This window comes from Dreissena polymorpha, chromosome 11, assembly GCF_020536995.1.
Source record: "Dreissena polymorpha isolate Duluth1 chromosome 11, UMN_Dpol_1.0, whole genome shotgun sequence".
Lineage (NCBI taxonomy): Eukaryota > Metazoa > Mollusca > Bivalvia > Myida > Dreissenidae > Dreissena > Dreissena polymorpha.
In genome coordinates this window covers 39,266,725-39,288,849 of record NC_068365.1, presented here as the reverse complement: position 1 = coordinate 39,288,849, position 22,125 = coordinate 39,266,725, and the positions used below count along the sequence as shown (strand labels likewise).

Genomic DNA, 22,125 nt, shown 5'->3' with positions numbered 1-22,125 from the left:
TAAGTTTGAGGTGTGGTTGTGTACAGGCAGGTTGTTGGACGGTTGACAGCCTCTAATTCATAAATATGGTTTGATTGAAAAATGTTGATGACATTTTGAATATTGCAGGCTTGAATGGAGACTTAGCTTTGGATTGTGTTTTTAACAAGTCTGGGGTTAAAGTCAAGGTTACCTTTTATAAAAACAGAAAAATGGTTTTCACTCCATATCTTGGGTTAGGATAGAGGAACAAGTATGGTGCTGACATATATTGTGTAAGTAGTGTTCATGCAGAAATTGAGTGGGTTTGAATTTGGGGCCCATGGGGTCATGGTCTACTTTACACCGCTTGCACTCAATAAATTGAGCGTTTATGGAGGTATTGCACTGAAATTTTAGTTGTTCATAGCCTACATGCAGAGGCAGCATTTGGACTGCAAAATTTAGTCAAGTAAATACATTGGTGAAAGCAAAACCTGGTTTTGTGGCAGAGCCATGTTTCTTGTTCCATATATAATAATTAACCATTTTTCCTGGTTCCCATATATGTAGGTTTCTGAGTCCTTGATGATCAAGTATAAGAAGTTTATCTGTTGTTGAATTATTTTTATTTTCAACAAATGAGCAGTGGTCAGTGAAAACCGGGCCAAATGCATGTACGTAAAGTGTTGGCCCAGATTAGCCCGTGCTGTCTGTCAAGGCTTATCAGGGACAACCCTTTCTGCCTAAACTGGGTTTCACTAATAAAAGACTTACTTTATACAAAAAAAGACAATGAAAGCAGAAAGTTTCGCCCCTACATTTCCTTTATGGACTGCACATGCTAATTTGGGACCACACTTTACGCACATTAATTGTGTAAGTTTTCCCACACCTTTGTTCAAATAATACTGTTTTCTTACTGGATGGTGTCTGTATGTAGGTGGTGCAGATGGAGGCGTTTGGCAGGTTCACCACTCTCTGGCATCTCACCAGGAGCAGCAACACAGATGTGATCCCAGGCAAGCCTCACAGAAACTTTCACAGGTACACAGCTCATATGTGTAGTTCCATGTCAAAGCTTGTGTTTGCAGTTCCATCTTTGTGTTTTTAATCCAGAAATTTGTCTCTAGGTCCATACTCAAGTTATCATGTCTATTATATGGTTATCATGTCTGTGCTAGTGTTATTAGGTTGATACTTGTTTTATCAGGTCCATATTAGTGTTGTCAGGTCCATACTTGTGTTATCAGGTCTATAAGAGTGTTATCAGGTCTATACTTGTGTTATCAGGTCTATACTAGTGTTTTCAGGTCCATACATGTGTTATCAGATCCATACGTGTATTATCAGGTCCATACTAGTGTCAGAAGGTCCATACTTGTGTTATCAGGTCTATATTAGTATTATCAGTTCTATAATAGTGTTATCAGGTCCATACATGTGTTATCAGGTCCATACTTGTGTTATCAGGTCCATGCATGGGTTATCAGGTCCATACTAGTGTTATAAGGTCCAAACTTGTGTTATCAGGTTTATACTAGTGGTATCAGGTCCATATTAGTATTATCAGGTCCATATTAGTGTTATCAGGCCCGTACGAGTGTTATCAATCCCATTCTATTGTTTTCAAGTCAATACTATTATTATCAGATTCTTACAAGTGTTATCAGGCCCTGTCTAGTAATGCCCATTATAATATTATCAGATTCATACTTGTGTTATCATGTTCGTACTAGTGTTATCACATCCATACTAGTGTTAGCAGGTCCATTCTAGTGTTATCAGGTCCATTCTTGTGTTATCATGTTCATACTTAAGTTATCAGGTCCATACTATTGTTATCAAGTCCATACTAGGGTTTTCAGGTCTGTACTAGTGTTATCAGGTCCCTACTTGTGTTATCAAGTCCATACTTGTGTTATCAGATCCATACTTGTGTTATCATGTTCATACTTGTGTTATCAGGTCCATACCAGTGTTAGCAGGTTCATTCTAGTGTTATCAGGTCCATTCTAGTGTTATCATGTTCATACTTGTGTTATCTAGTCCATACTAGTGTTATCAGGTCCATACTAGTGTCATCAAGTCCATACTAGTGTTATCAGGACCCGTGCTCACAAAACAATTTTTGCAATTGAAAATCGATTTTGCTTGTCATTGAAAATGGATTTCCATTGTAATTGATAGACAAAAATGAAAATCGATATCAGTTAAAATCAATTTTCGATTGCAAAAATGTTTTGTGAACATGAGGCCTGGTCTTTATAGTGTTATCAGGTCCATACTAGTATTATCGGGTCCATAAATATATTATCAGGTCCATACTTGTGTTATCAGGTCTGTTCTAGTTTTATCAGGTCCTTGCTAGTGTTATCAGGTCTATACTAGTGTCTTCATGTCCATTCTAGTTTAATAAGGTTCATACATGTACTTGTGTTATCAGGTCCATACTTGTGTTATCAGATCCATACTTGTGTTATCATGTTTATACTAGTGTTATCAGGTCCATACTAGTGTTATCAGGTCTATACTTGTGTTATCAGGTCTGTACTAGTTTATCTGGTCCTTACTAGTGTTATCAGGTCTATATTACTGTATTTAGGTCCATTCTAGTTTAATTAGGTCCATACATGTGTTATCAGGTCTATACCAGGGTTCGACACTTAGGCACGTCCGACAGACATTGTCTGGTAAGATCGGTGGTCGGGCTTGTAAAACTGCGGGCTAGCTTGTCCGACTGGTCGTACATAAATTTAAAAAAAATCTATACTGATTCATATAACTATAAATAACTGCTGTGAAAACCTTTACTTTTAATGTTTAAAATTACTCTTGTATCCGTTATTTACATTAAAACAAAACTAGTATATTTAAATAAACGCGCAGCATTCACATGATTCATCGCTATTTTTAGACGCAAAGGAGAGCTTCCTGCAGAAATTGCTTGTTTCAATTGGTCAAGTTGTCATGAATATTAATGATTTTCTGCAGTGTCGTTAAACTGTAGAGCATGATTTTACGACTTCTATCAAAAATCAGTATCGTCAATGTAAACATTTTTGCGTAGCAGACAAGATAATGTCATTTAAAGAATGGCTTTGTTCAAGTTCGTATTTTTGTCCGACAAATCAGTAAATAAAAAAGAATCCGACGCTTAACTGACACGAAACGTAAATATGAAGAAACACGAAAACGTCAATTTTATCCTAGATGGAAAATCGAGTCAGTTCCCATGGCTTGAATTTGACGAAGAAAAGCAAAAAAGGGTTATTTTATTGTTTTACTCTATGCATAAAAAAATCTGGTGTTCACTGATTATTTACTGATAAATCCTGATTAAACAGTTACATGACACAATTGTGTTTATTTGCTATGTCATTTATGGTCTAGTAGACATCAGGCTCGGGCTAGTACTTTTTAAGAGAAGCTGGTCCGACGGTCTTGCTGTAAAAAAAGTTAATGTCGAACCCTGTATACTAGTGTTATCAGGTCCGTACTTGTGTTATCACGTCCGTACTTGTGTTATCAGGTCCATACTTGTGTTATCAGATCTATACTTGTGTTATCAGGTACATACTAGTGTTATCAGGTCCATACTAGTGTTATCAGGTCTGTACTAGGGTTATTAGGTCTGTACTAGTGTTATCAGGTCCATGTTAGTGTTATCAGGTCTATACAAGTGTTATCAGGTCCATACTAGTGTTATCAGGTCTATACTAGTGTTATCAGGTATATACTAGTGTTATCAGGTCCATACTTGTGTTATCAGGTCTATATTAGCGTTATCAGGTCATATTCGTGATTTGAGGGCCATGATAGTGTTTGGAGGTCAATGTATGTGTTTGCAGGTCCATGTGTGTGTGTGGTAGTCAATATTAGTTTGTTGAAGACTTATGTTTTGTTTCAAGTTAATATTTTAATGTTACAGGTCCATGTTTGTATTACTGGACTGCCTCTCTGATGAGATCAGTGCTCTCTATTACAGGTCCATGTTTGTATTACTTGACTGCCTCTCTGATGAGACCAGTGCTCTCTATTACAGTTCCATGTTTGTATTACTTGACTGCCTCTCTGATGAGACCAGTGCTCTCTATTACAGGTCCATGTTTGTATTACTTGACTGCCTCTCTGATGAGACCAGTGCTCTCTATTACAGGTCCATGTTTGTATTACTTGACTGCCTCTCTGATGAGACCAGTGCTCTCTATTACAGTTCCATGTTTGTATTACTTGACTGCCTCTCTAATGAGACCAGTGCTCTCTATTACAGGTCCATGTTTGTATTACTGGACTGCCTCTCTGATGAGACCAGTGCTCTCTATTACAGGTCCATGTTTGTATTACTTGACTGCCTCTCTGATGAGACCAGTGCTCTCTACTACAGGCCTATGTTTGTATTAATTGACTGCCTCTCTGATGAGACCAGTGCTGTTTATTACAGGCCTATGTTTGTATTACTGGTCTGCCTCTCTGATGAGACCAGTGCTCTCTATTACAGGTCCATGTTTGTATTATTGGACTGCCTCTCTGATGAGACCAGTGCTCTCTATTACAGGCCTATGTTTGTATTACTTGACTGCCTCTCTGATGAGACCAGTGCTCTCTATTACAGGTCCATGTTTGTATTACTGGACTGCCTCTCTGATGAGACCAGTGCTCTCTATTACAGGCCTATGTTTGTATAACTTGACTGCCTCTCTGATGAGACCAGTGCTCTCTATTACAGTTCCATGTTTGTATTACTTGACTGCCTCTCTAATGAGACCAGTGCTCTCTATTACAGGTCCATGTTTGTATGACTTGACTGCCTCTCTGATGAGACCAGTGTTCTCTATTACAGGTCCATGTTTGTATTACTTGACTGCCTCTCTGATGAGACCTGTGCTCTCTATTACAGGTCCATGTTTGTATTACTTGACTGCCTCTCTGATGAGACCAGTGCTCTCTATTACAGGTCTATGTTTGTATTACTTGACTGCCTCTCTGATGAGACCAGTGCTCTCTATTACAGGTCCATGTTTGTATTACTTGACTGCCTCTCTGATGAGACCAGTGCTCTCTATTACAGGTCCATGTTTGTATTACTTGACTGCCTCTCTGATGAGACCAGTGCTCTCTATTACAGGTCCATGTTTGTATTACTTGACTGCCTCTCTGATGAGACCAGTGCTCTCAGGGTGCTGGCCACCACCTGGCTGACCCACGTCATACAGCAGGGCGACCTTGCCCGGGTCATGGAGCCCATCCTGCAGATGTTGCTGCATCCGGACACTTCCAGGTGAGCCATGGGATGTCTTAAAACTGGGCTTAATGCATGCACATACAGTGTCGACCCAGATAAGCCAGACTTAAAACAATACTCATTAAGAAATGAGAATGAAGAGTATCACATTTGGGTGTGTAGACACTGTTTGGATAGACACTGCTTGGATAGACTGGATAGATATTTATAAGAAGCTCAATTTGAGCCTTGTTCTGGAAACACTGAGCTGAATGCATGTGTGTAAAGGGTCATCACAAATAAGCCTGTGCAGTCCACACAGGCTAAACAGAGATGTCACTTTCCCCATACACTGGATTTTCGTTGAGAAGAGATTTTCTTAAAATAAAAAATTCCATAAAAGCAGAAAGTGGCGTCTCTAATTAGCCTGTGTAGACTGCATACCTTATCAGCTCAGAAGCATCGTGAAAATGGCTATATGCAATTAGCATAAAACCTGACCAGGTTGTGAGTACCTCGTATGCTGTTCAGGCTTTATGCTTTTTGCTTCTCATCAGTATCTTAGGGTTGGAAATGAAGCATTTAAAACTTGAATCTAGTAAAATTGGTCTTAAACTAAATATGATTTTTAAGGGACTACAAACGTGTCAACATGGGTATCTGAGAGGTAAAGGGTTAACACATGTTTTGTCTATGATATGGTAAGTGTTGTCATGATTACAGGTTGTCAGTGCAGTATATCAGCATTCACTGTTGTCATGGTTTCAGGGTGTCAGTGCAGCATATCAGCATTCACGAGCCCCGTAGGGTGACCCTGTCAGAGAGCAGGGAGGACGTGGAGGCCAACATCTACGCCATCAGCAACGAGGGGGGCAATGTCATCTACCACGTCAACTCACCAAAACTGTTCACCAAGAAACATCCAGGCACGAGTGGTCACACCCGCTCACACGCCATGACTATCCTTGGAGAGAGAGGAACACTCACTGCATCAGCAAGATCAAAGTCTGAACAGGAGCTTCATTTTGACAAAGTGGATCCCACCAATCTGAGTTTGAGGATCAACCCGTTTGGCTCTGAAAGCTCCATCGACACTGTGGGCTGGGACAGCATGCCTCTGCAGCCTCCATGTGCTGGTGTGCTGAGAGCTAAACGACTGGATAGAGAGACGTGTGTCAAGGAGGGCATACACTTTGTAGGGAATGATGAAGAGACGTCAAATGATGTCAGTGATGGAGAGACAGAGGAATCCAGTGAAAGGTCTGAAAAAGCTGTGGACATTGCTAAAGAAATCATTGAAGACATACTGTTGAATGTAATCAAGCCAGATCCAGTATCTTCATTGTCTGCCAGTGACAAAGGGGAGAGTTCCAGTAAATGGCGACCAGAGCTTAGGAAGGTTTTGCAGAGGGCAGACAGTACTACGTCCAGCAATGTGGGGGATCAGGACCTGCTGAGTCGAGTTCAGAAGCAGAGGGTTGACTCCCCCACCCCCAGTGAAAAGGACATGTCCTTGTACCAGGACATGGAGAGGGACACTACCAACATCCACAGTCTGCATATGCACATGCTGCTGTACACACAGAAATATGACTATGAGCGCACACTGTATGCCCTCTCCACTGTGAAGGCAATGCTGACTGCCTGTCCCCGTCTGATGGTAACCGCCCTGGTCACCACAAACATCAGTTCATTAAAGGCACCTCAACTCGCTAAACTCCAGCTACTGTTGGCCAGGCACCGAAAGTCTGTCTTTGGTAAAGGTTTCTATGGTGACATTCCAGCAGAAGTGATGTTAACCTACAGGAGCAGTATGTTCATTGAAGTGCTGATATCTGTGTGCTTGTTCTTTGTGAGAGGATATTACCCGAACTTAATGGTCAGCAAGTTGACATGTGATGATCTGCTTGGCAATAAACAGGTGCATATCCTTGCCACAGAGACCTTGACCTCCATCTTGTTTCAGGTGGTGATCATCATGAAAGACTCCGGGAAGAACTTTGCCTCCTACATGAGTGACTTGTTTCAGAGATGCAAAGTGCAGAAAGCACTTCTACACTGTGTGTTAGCTGTGATATACAACAGTCGGCAGAAGCAAGATACTGAACAAAATGTGGCTAAATTCACTGAAGACATTGTGCAGTTCAATGAAGAGAATCTGCTCCCAGCTGTGAATGAGACATTCTTGGTCAAGTTACTGGAGCTGCTGTCTGTGATGATATCTCTGGAGGAGCCAATTTATCGTTATCTGGGCCTCAATGATATCAGCCCTTCCAGTTCCGAGTGGGACAGACTGAGGATCAGCTACCAGCCGTCCCTGAAAAACGTCAAGTACACTCTGGGTCAGCCTATCGTCCAGCAGGGCATGTTTGTGTCGGGGGTGTTGAGTGCCCTCAAGCAGGGCCACCTCTGTCACCTGCACCGACACTGGCTCACCATCATCACTGCCTCCCTGCCACACCTGGGCAAGCACCTGCCGGCAATCGTGATCGCTGTTGTCAATCAGCTGTGTCGTAATATTGAGGCACTGGCTGCGTACTACGAGTCTGAAGGACAAGGAAGGTAACCCAACTAGGGGCAGCATTCTTTCTCTTATTGAGCCTTGTTCTGAGAAAACTGGGCTTAATGCATGTGCATAAAGTGTCGTCCTAGATTAGCCTGTGCAGTCCAAACTTTCTGCCTAAACTGCTAAGAAGAGACTTACTTTGAACAAAAAATTCTGTAAAAGCAGAAAGAGTCATCCTTGATTAGCCTTTGCAAACTGCACTGGTTAATCTGGGACAACACTTAACGCACATGTATTATGCCAAGTTTACCTTGAACCATATAAAAGTCATTTAGATATTACAGACACAATCTTTTTATGCTTGTCTTATTTGATTTTATGGTTTCACCATGATATTTTCCTTTTTTCTCTATTAACAAGTCTGTATCATATAACAATATAGCTGGCATTGACTTTGCATCATATGTTGTCAGATCGTGTTAGATTAGGGAGTTCAGGGGGGTAAGGATATTTCATTTATATGTATTTAAGACTGTAATTTTCATGTAGAGCTATTCTAAACTAGCACAACAGTACAAAAATTATGAAAATCGACCAACAACTCTCCGAGTTATGGGATTTTAAGTACGTTGAGGGTACGCATATTTTGGTGACATAAAAAACCTTTTCTTCATTAACACATATGCTTCCATTATGGCACCAACATAGACAAAAACACACATAGTTTATGCTGTATTTGTCCATATTTTACATAAAAACCTATCTAAATATTAAAAAGTTATATACCAAAATGTTTGTCGAGTTCGGCCGCATCAGTTCATTTACCCTAAAATTTAAAAAAAACAAAATGGCGTCCAAGATGGCCGCCAAAATGGCCACCAACGAAAGAATTTTGGTAAAAAAGACGCTATTTGTGCAATCAAATCAATTTTTTTCCTTTAAACAATGATGGATGAACAAGATTTGAATGTTTTAAGTAATGTTTAATGAAATTCAAAGTTTTAAGCAAAAAAAGTCTGAATAGGGAAGATGGCCGCCTTTTTTAAATGGCGGCCATCTTGGATTTTACGAGAATCATGATCTTGTTTGAATATAGCCATGTGACATATCAAATAAAAGGAAATTTTAAAAGGTTTTCAAGTATACTATTCAAAATGACATTGTACCCATAACACTCATTAAAACAGACAGTTTACACACACATTCAACTTTCAACAATATCCCAAAATCACAATGTCGGTATTCTGTACAATATTTTTCAAAGATAAAAATTACAATATATCAAATCACAATAATATTTTTTTTAATCTTTGTCTCATTATATTTTTCTCGCTTTTTTCTCTTTATATTTTTTTATATCAATGGTATTTCATTGTTTTCATGTTTTTTCTTTATATTTTTTTGAATACATTCAGTATTTTTTGTTTACAATTAACACATTCTTTTACATGTATAATCATACTTGTACTGTAGTACAGGAAAATGTTGCTATTAACATCATAATTTTGCATTCATAAACCAAGACTTCCAAATTCTTAAAATAAGTTCACATACTTATGAAATATATAATTTGTCTTAGTAGCAACATTTTACTGTGCTCATTATAGCATAGTATACAACTACTAGTACTACTGCAATATTAGGTCTCCATTTTTTAAATCTACCAACAAGGGAAAAAACCACACTTCCTCATCTGACTCTAAGTATCTAATGTTGTACTCAGTTTTCATAACATCTTCTGTCCTCTCCTTTACTGAATCCACTACACCATCAAACCATTCAGTTCTTGAGGTTACTTTCAGTTTGTGTTTAACTGACTTTCCTACCAGCATATCTGGCTCCTTCAGAAATTTGGAAAGATTATCTTGTGAATTTTTCACAGTAACCTTTTGCCGAGTCTTGGACAATTTTTCAAACACTTCACTTTTCTTCGCATCAATTTCTGTAAGCATATCATTCAAGGGCTTGTACGACAAACCAGACTCTTTTTCAATTTCCTGATCCGCACCAAGGTTAAGTTCTAAAATACACCTGAGATTTTCTTTTAATTCAGTTATTGAATATTTCACTCCTTTGGCGCTTTCCTGAAAAAGCTCTCTTGACCCTCTGCTTTTCAGGACATTCTTGTGAAATTTGATCTGTATCAAGATTGCCTCCTTTACTTTCTTATCCTTTTGATTTTCATTTCTCTCACTTTTTTCAATTTCACTGATTCTTTGGGTCATATTTTCAGCACTCCAAAGTCCACCTGCTTTTGTCAGGTCATTTGTAGCTTTAACTTTTGTGTTGATCTCCTTGGCTTCTTTTGATTCGATTGCTTTCTTCTTATTTTCAAGTTTCTTCTCAATTTCCTGCTGGAGCTTAACTTGTGTTTCCTTGAATTTTTCCTTAACTTTGGGTGCTAGTTCTCTTGCGCCATTTAATATTTCATCTTTTTCATTGTCTGGCAGAGTTGAAATCCACTGAAATGGCCTATTCTTTTGACACATTGTTGTGGTTTCAAGTGTCAGGGCGGACGCAGATGGCTTTGCTCGCAACAGGTTATCTAAAACAGCCATATCCCGCTCGGATATGGTGTTTGTCTTTGGGACATTCTCAGTTGACCTTTTAACCTCTTCAGTGGGGTCCCAATATTTCCCACCGGGTAGCTGTGTTGCACCTTGTCGTTCCAATATGATTAGCATTTCTGCACTGACCAGCTCGACAGCCATCTGAGTCAATGAGTCAAAGACTGAATCCGAAGTTGGTGCAAACAGGGCATCATAGAGCACATCTTTCTTTATTTCCACATTTTGGAAGACTGGTCGTCCCTCCAACACCGCACTCCCATCTTTGGCCCATTGTTCCAATGTTATACGCATTTGGAGCAGATGCTGATTGATATCTAGAATTGAGCCATCCTGTTCAAGGAGTTTCCAAAATGGGCCTGTCACTAGCTTATCTAGCATCCCCATGGCTCTGCATCCTGCTAGATAAACAGGCTCTTGCACATCGAGGTAAACCGACTGTAAGAGCTGGTTTCTGTCCGGCCAGTCTTTCAAGAAGCCTTTGATGTCGTCTTTGTGGTAAAAGACCGCTGCACAGTCATGAAACGCAATGTTAATGCGGTGTCCATGAAAAGTTACAATTTTATTGTTCCTACCGCGGCCCTTCAGATACGTTTCCCAATAACTCGCCACTCCAGCTTTATCGGACCCTCTTCTCGTCAGAGCTTTAGCAGCAGTTCTGGCAAGTCTGTATGTCCCAGAACCACTTTCCTTCTTAAAACTGTAAGGGTTATCACCCTCACAGACGGCTCTCTCCATTAACCCCAACCCCTTTTCAGCCTCAATCCCAAAATTAGCCAACAAATGGAGTCTACATGAAAATTTTCCTGTTCTAAACAATTCTTCCTTTTCCTCTCCTGTCAGGTCCTCAAAGTTCTCCATGACTGCGGGAAATAAGGTGTTTCGCAAAACATCCAAACTATCATTCAATCTTCCATTTGTGGCACACTGGTCAGACATGTAATTCTTGATTGAACAAATGAGTTTAGCTCTCACAGTCTCTGTGGAATTTGGGTCTGTAGTGACGGACTGGACAAGATCATCAACAGTGTCCTGAAACGCATTAAAATAAGTGTCGGCATCTCCTCCACCTACTTGCTTAAGACCTAATGTCATACTGTCCCCAGACTTGAGCGTAACTTGAAAACCTTCATAATGGTTGTGGAACTTGGATGTGGCATCCTGGTGCAGGGTGTGTCCTTTATTGTCAGCGGGATTGAAACCATCTAACATGGCCTGTGCAACATGTCTTGAAGAGACCACCTTTGCCTCTGCACTCAACCAACTGAGCAGGGTCTTTGATGGGAGACGCTGGGGCACTTTACCTGTCAGGGCCCTCATGACTGAAGAAATGACGTCCGGTACTTTGTTTAAACTAACATTTCCCTCATGTATTAACTGCATGCAACACTGGCGGATTTCATTGGTGTACTTCCCATTCTCAAATGTTACTACTTCATTGGAATCACTGATATCAATTATCTGTTGTAGTTCTTTGATCTCCTTCTTGTAATCTGCTATTTCTGTGTCAAAATTGTTTTCTATTGTCTCTTTTTCCATTCGTATTTGATGTTTTTCTGTTTTCAAAGATTCTATCTTTTTACCAAGTCTAGAAATACGTTTCTGTAGGTTAACTTTTTCAAACTTCAACCCTTTCACTTTTTCATTTTCCTCCTCTTCCATCAAAGTATCTTCATGTATTAAAATATGTCCCCACAGACTTTCATTTTCTATCTTAAGACCCTTGTTTTCTTTAGCTAGAAGCTCGTTCTGGGAAGCTAGACTTTCAATTTGACTTGCTTTTCTTTTCAATTTTTTATTAACATTTCGTGGTGTGTACTTAGAAATTTTTTCACGAGCAACAGATAAGTCGTCTGTAAGTTTTAAGATTTGAGCTGTTGCTTCCTCATACTTGTTCTGATATTCAAGTATATGCTTCTCCATTTCAGCTTTACTTTTAACACTGGTGTCAGTCAGTTCTTTATAACCGGTGGCAATACTATTTAAAGAATTAAAAGTTAATTGCAAACGATTGTCTTTGAACTTAATTTCATTTTCTAATTCTGCACGGCTTTCTTCAATTTCAGATATTTTTCTCTTAAGATCCCTATTCTCCCTAACTACTGACTGGGTTGTAGCAATTACTTTTTGCGCAATTTCACCTTGGTCATTATTCAATTCATCAACTTTTAAACTACTCTCTAACTTGCTAACAGGCGGAATAAATTCTTGTTGCAAGAACTCTTCGTGCAATAAGCTAGTTTTAGTTTTGTTTCTTTTTAACATTGCTGATTTCTTAGCCACAAGTCCTATTTTCTTTTTCAGACTTTGGAAATCACAATTGCAGTATGAGGGAAATTCATCAATCAACTTTTTAGCACAAGCTGTATCACTTGATCCCAGTGATGAATGTAGACTAAGTACATGTTTGATAGTTGCTAGTTTACTGGGCCTGGAAACACCTATGTCCATGACTGCATCGTCTGACGGAATACACAGTTCCGCCATAATCGGTAAAATGTAGCCCTGAAAATTGTGAAAAATAAATAAAAAAATTGGGCCTGCATTTGTTCATTTTAATTTAACAATTTCGTTTTAGTTCCAGGTCAAGGTCATCTGAATATTTCCAATGTCATAATGTCAATTTACAGGTTTTGATTTTCGACCCGAAAAACTATATAAAAATTTTTTACATAATAAACACGAACACAATATTTGCTATAGTCTATAGTATTTATATTTATCTATATCAATCAAGTATGGACCCATGACTGCAAAATGTCTGTAATGTCAGAATTAAAATATAATAAAATTCTCTATAAATAATTCTCACCCTGAAAAACTATATCAAATTATTTTACATAATATAATATTGCTTCAAGCCAGATCGGGACTCGAACCCGAGACACTCCCTTGACTCAATAAAAGACATGCCAGAGATGCTCTACCGACTGAGCTATCCGACTTGTATGCAATAGCAATATTATATTTTGTCATTCAGATAAGTTCAATTTCTGACTGAAATTTATTTATAAGAGGTTTTATTTTTTTTAAGTATGACCTTACAAACATATTGTACCTTGACCCAACCAGTACTAAGATTAAATTTTTTTCCGCAAAGAAAGTTTTTGTTTCTATCCAATACGGTTTTATTAAATTGAACACAGGTACCCAGTTTTTCTTTAAAATAAATGGCTTGATGCTTGAAACGGGCCGGTATGATTGATATTTTCTGCAAAATTTAGTCCAGTCCATAAAATGAGAATACATGTATTTACAAACAAACAAAATATTTCTATAGACTAGTTCAACAGGATATGTAACACATGATATTTGTTTTGCTTGAGAAAGTCATGTATTTAATATGCTAAAATAAGATATTTTAAAATAAATGTTAAACAACCCGGGTGTACTTTGTCCAGGGTTTTCCATGGAAATCCATGGAAAATATGAGGCTGGAGTATTCGGACTAAGTTTCCAGCCTTTTCCAGCGTCAATATTTAAAAAAAAAGGGTGGAAAATTGTCCATGGTATGTGGAAATAGCCTGGAATAGTTTCCATGGTTTTCCAGGCTCCCTGGAATAATTACCATGGAACAATTTCCAGGGTTTTCCAGCCAGCATGGAATAAATACCGTCCGAATACTCCATGTAATCTGGAAAACCATGGATTTTTTTCCAGGGTTTTCCAGATTACATGGAGTATTCGGACGGTATTTTTTCCATGCTGGCTGGAAAACCCTGGAAAATGTTCCAGGGTTTTTCTTTGTTTAATATTCCATGGATGCCTGGTATAACATGGAAAATTGTCCAGCGTTTACCATGGTCACTGAATAGAAAAAGAAATTTCTGGTCTAAAAACAGTATTCATGTATTAAATGAATACAATACTCACAGCTTAAATAAATCATAATTTAAGGTTAGATTAAAACAAAACAAAAAATCAACATAATGCCTTAGTTTCTTCGATGTATTATTTTGTTCACAATTCATCAAAATATAACATCAGATTACAAATTGTGTTACATTTATTTAACAAATTATTCAGATCAAACAAGTGTTGTTTAATACATGCTTACAAAGCCTCTAGGTCCATTATCGTAAATCAGGCCCTTACATAACAGAACAGGCGCTACTTTAAAAGTTAAAAAGTATAATGCAACCTTAACAACATGTATTCAAAGTAACAAAATACAAGCAAGTCAAGTAATATACAGTAACAATTCACGAACCCTGTACAAACGATATTCAAGAAACAAAATGAAAAATTTAAGTTATTTTAGCTACTTCATGTTTGTCACAATATATGTAGCTGCCCATGAGCACCAGGATACTATTTTTCTCAGCTACTTTCACTTTAATGCAATTTAGGTGCTCAATTTCATTAAAATACTTTTATATAATTTTATTGTTCAAAGAAATTCAGAACATAATGCATGTACATGTATTACTTTCCAAGTGACAGTTTAAAATATAATTGCAAGTCTAAAACTTGTGAAGGCAGCTTAGTAAATTATAAGTACCCAGGTGGGATAAAATTACAGTTTTTAAAAACTTTTTTGTTAATTAGCTGGGCTTCAGTAGGTCGTGGATCTTTTATAGAACTTGTACTGCTGTTATACTGTACGGCTCCTGCATGATCTCTGAAAGAAAAACAAAGCAAACAATATTACAAGAAAGTCATAAGTTTTTTACATTCATCTGTAAAAGTAAATGTGCAGCAATCATATGATTGAATATCTATACTTCAATGCTCATTCATATTTTAATCTATTTTAGATATTTCATATCACTGCTCAATTCGGTACATCTGGCTTTTTTGTATTTGAGCGAACATTTACGATCCTAAGTAGTTAGCAATTATTTCTTTTCCATTTACTGAAATTTATTCTCTTAAAGTTTGCAAGCGGGCTTTAATCTACTTGCAAACAGGCAACCACACAGGAAAACTGAGACTTTCAAGTGAATAAATTGTTGATTTAACTTATATTTTTATATGACTCTCTTTAATTTTGAAATTTATATTGTTGTTTTCTTAAATGCCCCAAAACGGGGTACACTAGCATGTATCTGGAAACTCAAACATATATAGGAATTTTATATTCAGATATTGCTATATGAAAGATATGCTAATTTGCTAATTCATATAAAAATAACCTGTAATTGAAACTAGACCAAAATATTGGATACCAAAAAGACAAAATACTTTCAGGTGGTTAACACTAAATTACTTATATGAGCCCGGGGCATAACAATATTTACCATGAATTTGTGGTTATGTTAGTCCTCTTGGTAAATGCGCCAAAAGAGCCGCTTTGCTGTCTTGGGTTATTTCCCTGCCAAACTCTGCAGTATCTTCCATCAACTGGTCAGCTACAGTTAAAGCACATAATGAAAATGTATATAGAAAATAATTCAAGTATTGTTTAAAATATTTAGTAAAATTGTCTTTAAATAATAACTTACAATGAAGTTAATACATCACAAAGCATAGCATAACAAAATTTGTAGGTATGATTAGTACAAATTTATTATTGCTATAATTAGAATGATGTGTAATTCTATTGGTATGAAAATGTACAGTGAAACCTAAAAAACAATGCTATTGGTTTAATTAATTTATTTATAAACATTAACAGCATTAATGAGCATTGAGTTCTCATCATGCACAGCACATAACTCCCTTAGCCTCAGTTCCCTAGCCATGCATTATAAACTTCCGATACTACATTCAAGCTTATTAATATCTCCACATAGGACTTCCTTTATCAAGCTGCAAACTGCACTTAGTGAAAATGTGTGTGACAGCTGCTTTTAAACTTTTATATTTGCCATACTTTTACCTAAAATGTCACATAAAAAAGGTCTACAATGATGACATAAGAAGAATAAATTTAAAGGAATATTTAGATATAATGAAAAGCACAAACCTTCAGTTGTTGTTCTATTCCTAGACAGACTTCATCACTTTTTAACAACATTTCATGTCACTTTCCAAATGATATCCATACATTATTATTTTAAGAAATTCTTGTTAATGGAAAAACTCATTAACTCTACTGTTTGTGAACATTACATTAACTTCATTTTAACAACAAGTTTAACCTGCAAGTTTTCTACAATACGCCAGAATTTCAATCTAACAGGTAAACTTTCTGTATTTGAACTCAGCCAATCAGAAAAGGCTGTGATTTTTTTATAACCAATAGATTAGCAGCAGACATATCTGACTCACACACAGGTTTATCAGATAGTTTGTTAATTGCAAACCTGGACTGTAGTTAAATATTGAGCGTGTATACACCTTGAACAGGGTTAAAGAATTTAAACTTGTAGACATTGCTTTGAAAGTTACTACTATTACTTCTACTACTAGTACTACTACTGCTACTACTACTTCTGCAAAACTACTACTACTATTACAACAGCCACAACAACAACAACAACAACAACTACTACTACTACTACTACTACTACTACTACTACTACTACTACTACTACTGCTACTTCTACTTATACTACTACTACTACTACTACTACTTCTACTACTACTACTATTACTACTACTACTACTACTGCTGCTACTACTGCTACTACTTCTACTACAGCTTCAACTACTACTAGTGCTTCAACTACTACTACTACTACTGCTACTGCTGCTGCTGCTACTACTCCTGCTGCTGCTGCTGCTACTACTACTGCTGCTGCTACTACTACTACAACTCCTGCTGCAGCGACTACTACTACTACTACTGCTGCTGCTGCTGCTGCTGTTACTACTACTACTACTACTACTACCACTACTACTACTACTACTACTACTACTACTACTACTACTACTACTAGTACTTCAACTACTATTGCTACTACTACTGCTACTACTACTGCTACTGATGCTGCTGATGCTGCTACTGCTTCTACTGCTGCTGCTGCTACTTCTACTACTTCTACTACTACTACTTCTACTACTACTACTGCTGCTGCTGCTAATGCTACTTCCTTAACTACTACTACTACTGCTGCTACTAGTATTGTTATTATTATTTATACTACTATTGCTACCGTTACTGAGTCTATTCCTGTAAATGCTAAAACAACAACACAATAATAACTGCTACTACTGCTACTGTCACTTAAATTTGCACCAATAGTATAATTATCAGTAGTTTAACTGCTTATACAACTTATACAACAACCACTTTTACTTCTACTCCTACAAAATATTCTACTGCCAGCCTCAGCATTACTACTTCTACCACTACTACTACTACTATAACTACTACTATTTCTGCCCAAACTATGCACATTGTTTTATGTTTTATTCATATGTTGTGTAAATTGTTGAACTCTGATTTACTTTGAATACAAGAGTTCCGCGGTCGGAGATGACCGCATTGAAGCCGGATTTTTGATTTAAATGACAGGAAAGTACCTTTCGTGTTTTTGTCAATGCAATACTTAAATTACTGAAATATTGTTCAAAGGTCAAAATGAAATGTAAGTACTTTTCAAGGCATGAGCAAACCTTGTGTTATGTTTTGAATGCATGCATATACATGAACAACAATAACATTTAAGGTCACAAATATGAACTTGAATTGACAATTAGGAAAGTTTGATCTCAATTTTTTTATTAGCAAATTAGTAACATATTGTTTGAAGTTTCCATCAATTTCATTATCAAATGTAAGAAAATAAACTTAGATGAAATAATACTATTTATTGTTTTGCTTTCACATACCTACACAGAAATCCAGACAGCCTTATGATCACTCCAAAAGGTTTCTATCACACCAGTTCTAGCAGTGACCTTGACCTTAGAATGAATGACCTTGAAATGACCAGTGGTCATCTAAGTGTGCTTGCAAACCTTCATGTCAAGTTTGAAGACTCTATGTCCAAGCATACCAAAGTTATAACAATTTTAACATTTTAACATTTAAGGTCACAGTGACCTTGACCTTCAAATGAATGACATTGAAATGACCAGTGGTCATCTTCTAGTACTGGCCAATCTTTATTTCAAGTTTGAAGACTCTAGGTACAAGCATACCAAAGTTATAACATGAAATAAGAACTTTAACATTTTCACATTCAAGGTCACAGTGACCTTGACCTTCAAATGAATGACCTTGAAATGTCCAGTGGTTACTTACTAGTTCTGGCCAACCTTCATGTCAAGTTTCAAGACTCTAGGTCCAAGCATACCAAAGTTATAACAACTTTAACATTTTTACATTCAAGGTCACAGTGACCTTGACCTTCAAATGAATGACCTTGAAATGTCCAGTGGTTACTTACTAGTTCTGGCCAACCTTCATGTCAAGTTTCAAGACTCTAGGTCCAAGCATACCAAAGTTATAACAACTTTAACATTTTTATATTGAAGGTCACAGTGACCTTCACCTTCAAATGAATGACCTTGAAATGACCAGTGGTCATCTGTTAATCCTGGCCAACCTTCATGTCAAGTTTGAAGACTCTAGGTCCAAGCATACCAAAGTTATACCATGAAATAAGAACTTTAACATTTTTACATTCAAGGTCACAGTGACCTTGACCTTCAAATGAATGACCTTGAAATGACCAGTGGTTACTAACTAGTTATGGCCAACCTTCATGTCAAGTTTCAAGACTCTAGGTCCAAGCATACCAAAGTTATAACAACTTTAACATTTTTTATATTGAAGGTCACAGTGACCTTGACCTTCAAATGAATGACCTTGAAATGACCAGTGGTCATCTGTTAATCCTGGCCAACCTTCATGTCAAGTTTGAAGACTCTAGGTCCAAGCATACCAAAGTTATACCATGAAATAAGAACTTTAACATTTTCGAGCACGCCGCCACCCCGCCCCCCCCGCCCGCCCGACAACATCAATCTATAAGCCGAGATTTTTTCGAAAAAAATCCGGCTAAAAATGTGTTGCATTTTTATAAGTTATTTTCTCCTCTTATAAAGTCTAAGTTTTTTCCAGGGTCAGCTGAAAATGTTAGAGTCTTTTCCATGCTTAAAAAATTCTATGTTCCACTTTCCATGCTATCTGGAAATATTTTCCATGGTTATCCAGCCTAAATCCAGCGTTTTCCATTCCTTTTCCATGCTTTTCCATCCAAGGCTGGAAAATGCTTGGAAAAAAGTCCACGTTTCATGGACATTTCTAGAACAAAACCCTGGAAAACCCTGGAAACTGTTTCAAATTCCAGGGATTTCCATGGAATTCCATGTTATACCATGGATTTCCAGCCTAAGTTCCATGATTACCCTGGACAATGTACACCCGGGAAATAACAAAAACAAATAACAATACTCACCAATATCCAGAATTGTTTACCCATCAGTAACAAGAAAATCGCCGATAAAAAAAAACACGAAAACAACGAACACAACTCTAAATAATTCTGAAACAGATCAGCGTTTCTTTTTGTTGTTGTAGCGTGTCATTAAATTTTTCGAGAGAAGTTTCCGAAAGGGCTTACCTCCGAAATTTGAAATACGATTTACACATGATTATTTTACACCGACATTGTTTTTCAGGACATTTGGATTTTGTTATTTAATTGCAAGTTTTGCTGTTAAATGTTGTTATAATTTAATTTTTCGTTATAAATTGAATGACATCTTTATAAACAACTGGAAAAATTGAATGGTATTAAACCTATCCAGAAAATTTAAGAAAACAACAAAAACACTGTGACTGCTTTCTTACATAACAGTGATTAACACTCACAAATTGGCACAAACTTTATTATCTGAACTCTGCAAATATGTAGCCGCATGCAAAAAATAATTACCCGAAATAAACTTGATGTTAGGATATTAACTTCTTGCCATTTGTTGTACTTGACAACTACATGTTGACTTAGGACAGCTTTTATTTACCTTAAAATAAAAACATCACAAGTCTTGGCCCTCTATATTGCATAATAGTATGTATTTTGTGAAAACATAATATTAATCTTAACAAACTGGCGTGGTATGGCTCATTGTGACAAGTTGAATGCGCTGTCATGATTAAAAATTACCCCACCCATCATTTTTACGTGCTGACAAAACTGTGATCGGTCGATCTGGGATAAATACATGCATGCTGCTAAAAAAATATGTTTGTAAAAACATTATATTTCCTTTTTTAATGATTGCACAGAGCATTGTTGTCGAAGCAATATCTTTCAGCTTCATATCGGCAATAACTTATCAAAATATTTTGCGAGTCGGCAGAGGACGCCATTTTGATTTTTTTTGTCACAACTATCGCAGATTACAGGGTCAAGATAAATCTCGCTCCGGAGCATAATTCAATGCAAATGAATAATCTAAGCATGAAAACAATTTGGACAGGGGTGCCTCTATCGATCTAGACCATGGCCACTCAATAAAACTTACAACTTCGGAAAGTTTGCTTGCAGTTTATTTTTGTTTACTTTATAACTTTTCTATTTTTAATCCGACAAGGTCAGCCAAACAATCGTCTTGAAGCGGTGAATATCCTCTATCGTTCTCATTGGTCAATAATCAGATTTATTTATGTCTAATATGCGGAGAGCTTTTTAAATAGTATGGGTGTCCCCGGCGTGTGCCTAAAATAGCGCGCCGCGGGAAAGTACACTATAACGCATAATCGATTTCACAACAACGACGTCACGTGACTGAACTGCCTAACTTAGATTCAAGGTATTTTTCTTATCATGAGTGTTAATTCTACAAATGTACAACAAGTATGTATTCCGATGTGCATATATTAAATTGCAAAACAAATTAATATCTGCACTTGACAGACTGTAGAAGTGCAGCAAGTTAACTTGTTCTTTTATTCCATTGTGGTTTAAATTTAAATCATATGGATTACAAGTTGTTTATTGCCTTGTATAGGCTGATAATCAACAAAATATTACTACATGATGTCTTACGGAAATGAGAACTATAGTTATGACAGCTGCCCTGGAAGTCTGTTAGTACGTCCAGATACCTATGTCTTGATTTGTTCTATTTCTACTGTGTGGATCCTGCTTTAATGTTTACGGTACATCAAAATGACCATAACCATACACAATCTGATTGCTCAATATACCTATTATTCCTGTTGCAGGCCATCTCTGTCCAATTTCCCCCCACTGACCACATATTATTCCTTTTTGCAGACCATCCCTGTCCGGAATCCACTATGACCACCTATTATTCCTCTTTGAAGGCAATCCCTGTCCATTACCCACCCCCCCCTCTACACCTGTTGATCCTGTTTGCAGACCATCTCTGTCCATTATCCCCTTGACCATTTGTTGTTCCTGTTTGCAGGCCTGTCCTGTCCAGTATCCCCCCCTGACGACTTGTTCATAATTGCAAGCCATCCCTGTTCAGTATCCCCCTTACCACATTTTGTTCATGATTTCAGGACATTCCTGTCCAGTATCCCCCTGACCACCTGTTGGTCATGTTTGCAGTCGAGCCCTGTCCAATATCCCACCTGACCACCTGTTGTTCCTGTTTGCAGGCCATCCTTGTCCATTATTCCCCCTAACGACTTGTTCATGTTTGCAAGCCATTCCTGTCCAGTATCCCCCTGACCACCTATTGTTCATGTTTGCAGTCCAGCGCTGTCCAGTATCCCCTTACCACCTGTTGTTCCTGTTTTCAGGCCATTCCTGTCCAGTATACTCCTGACCACCTGTTGTTCCTGTTTGCAGTCCAGCCCTGTCCAGTATCCCCTTACCACCTGTTGTTCCTGTTTGCAGGCCATTCCTGTCCAGTATCCCCCTGACCACCTGTTGTTCCTGTTTGCAGTCCAGCCCTGTCCAATATCCCCTTACCACCTGTTGTTCCTGTTTGCAGGCCATCCCTGTCCAGTTTCCCCCTGACCACCTGTTGTTCCTGTTTGCAGGCCAGCCCTGTCC

The 22,125-nt window shown here is 37.7% G+C and overlaps 1 protein-coding gene and 1 long non-coding RNA gene across 2 annotated transcripts in view; one reads left to right on the top strand and one right to left on the bottom strand.

Moving 5' to 3' along the window:
• LOC127850105 (protein dopey-1-like) overlaps positions 1-22,125 on the top strand; it is a 111,260-nt gene that overhangs the window by 33,977 nt on the left and 55,158 nt on the right. Inside the window, exons 12-14 of the mRNA XM_052382879.1 lie at positions 902-1,005; positions 5,087-5,239; positions 5,951-7,744. Coding sequence (XP_052238839.1) covers positions 902-1,005; positions 5,087-5,239; positions 5,951-7,744 — 2,051 coding nt within the window. The remainder of the gene's footprint in view (positions 1-901; positions 1,006-5,086; positions 5,240-5,950; positions 7,745-22,125) is intronic.
• On the bottom strand, positions 14,249-15,652 carry LOC127850106 (uncharacterized). Its single transcript, XR_008035059.1, has 2 exons — positions 15,496-15,652; positions 14,249-14,876 (listed from the first exon to the last, which is right to left on the bottom strand). It is a non-coding gene; the product is annotated as an uncharacterized LOC127850106 (long non-coding RNA).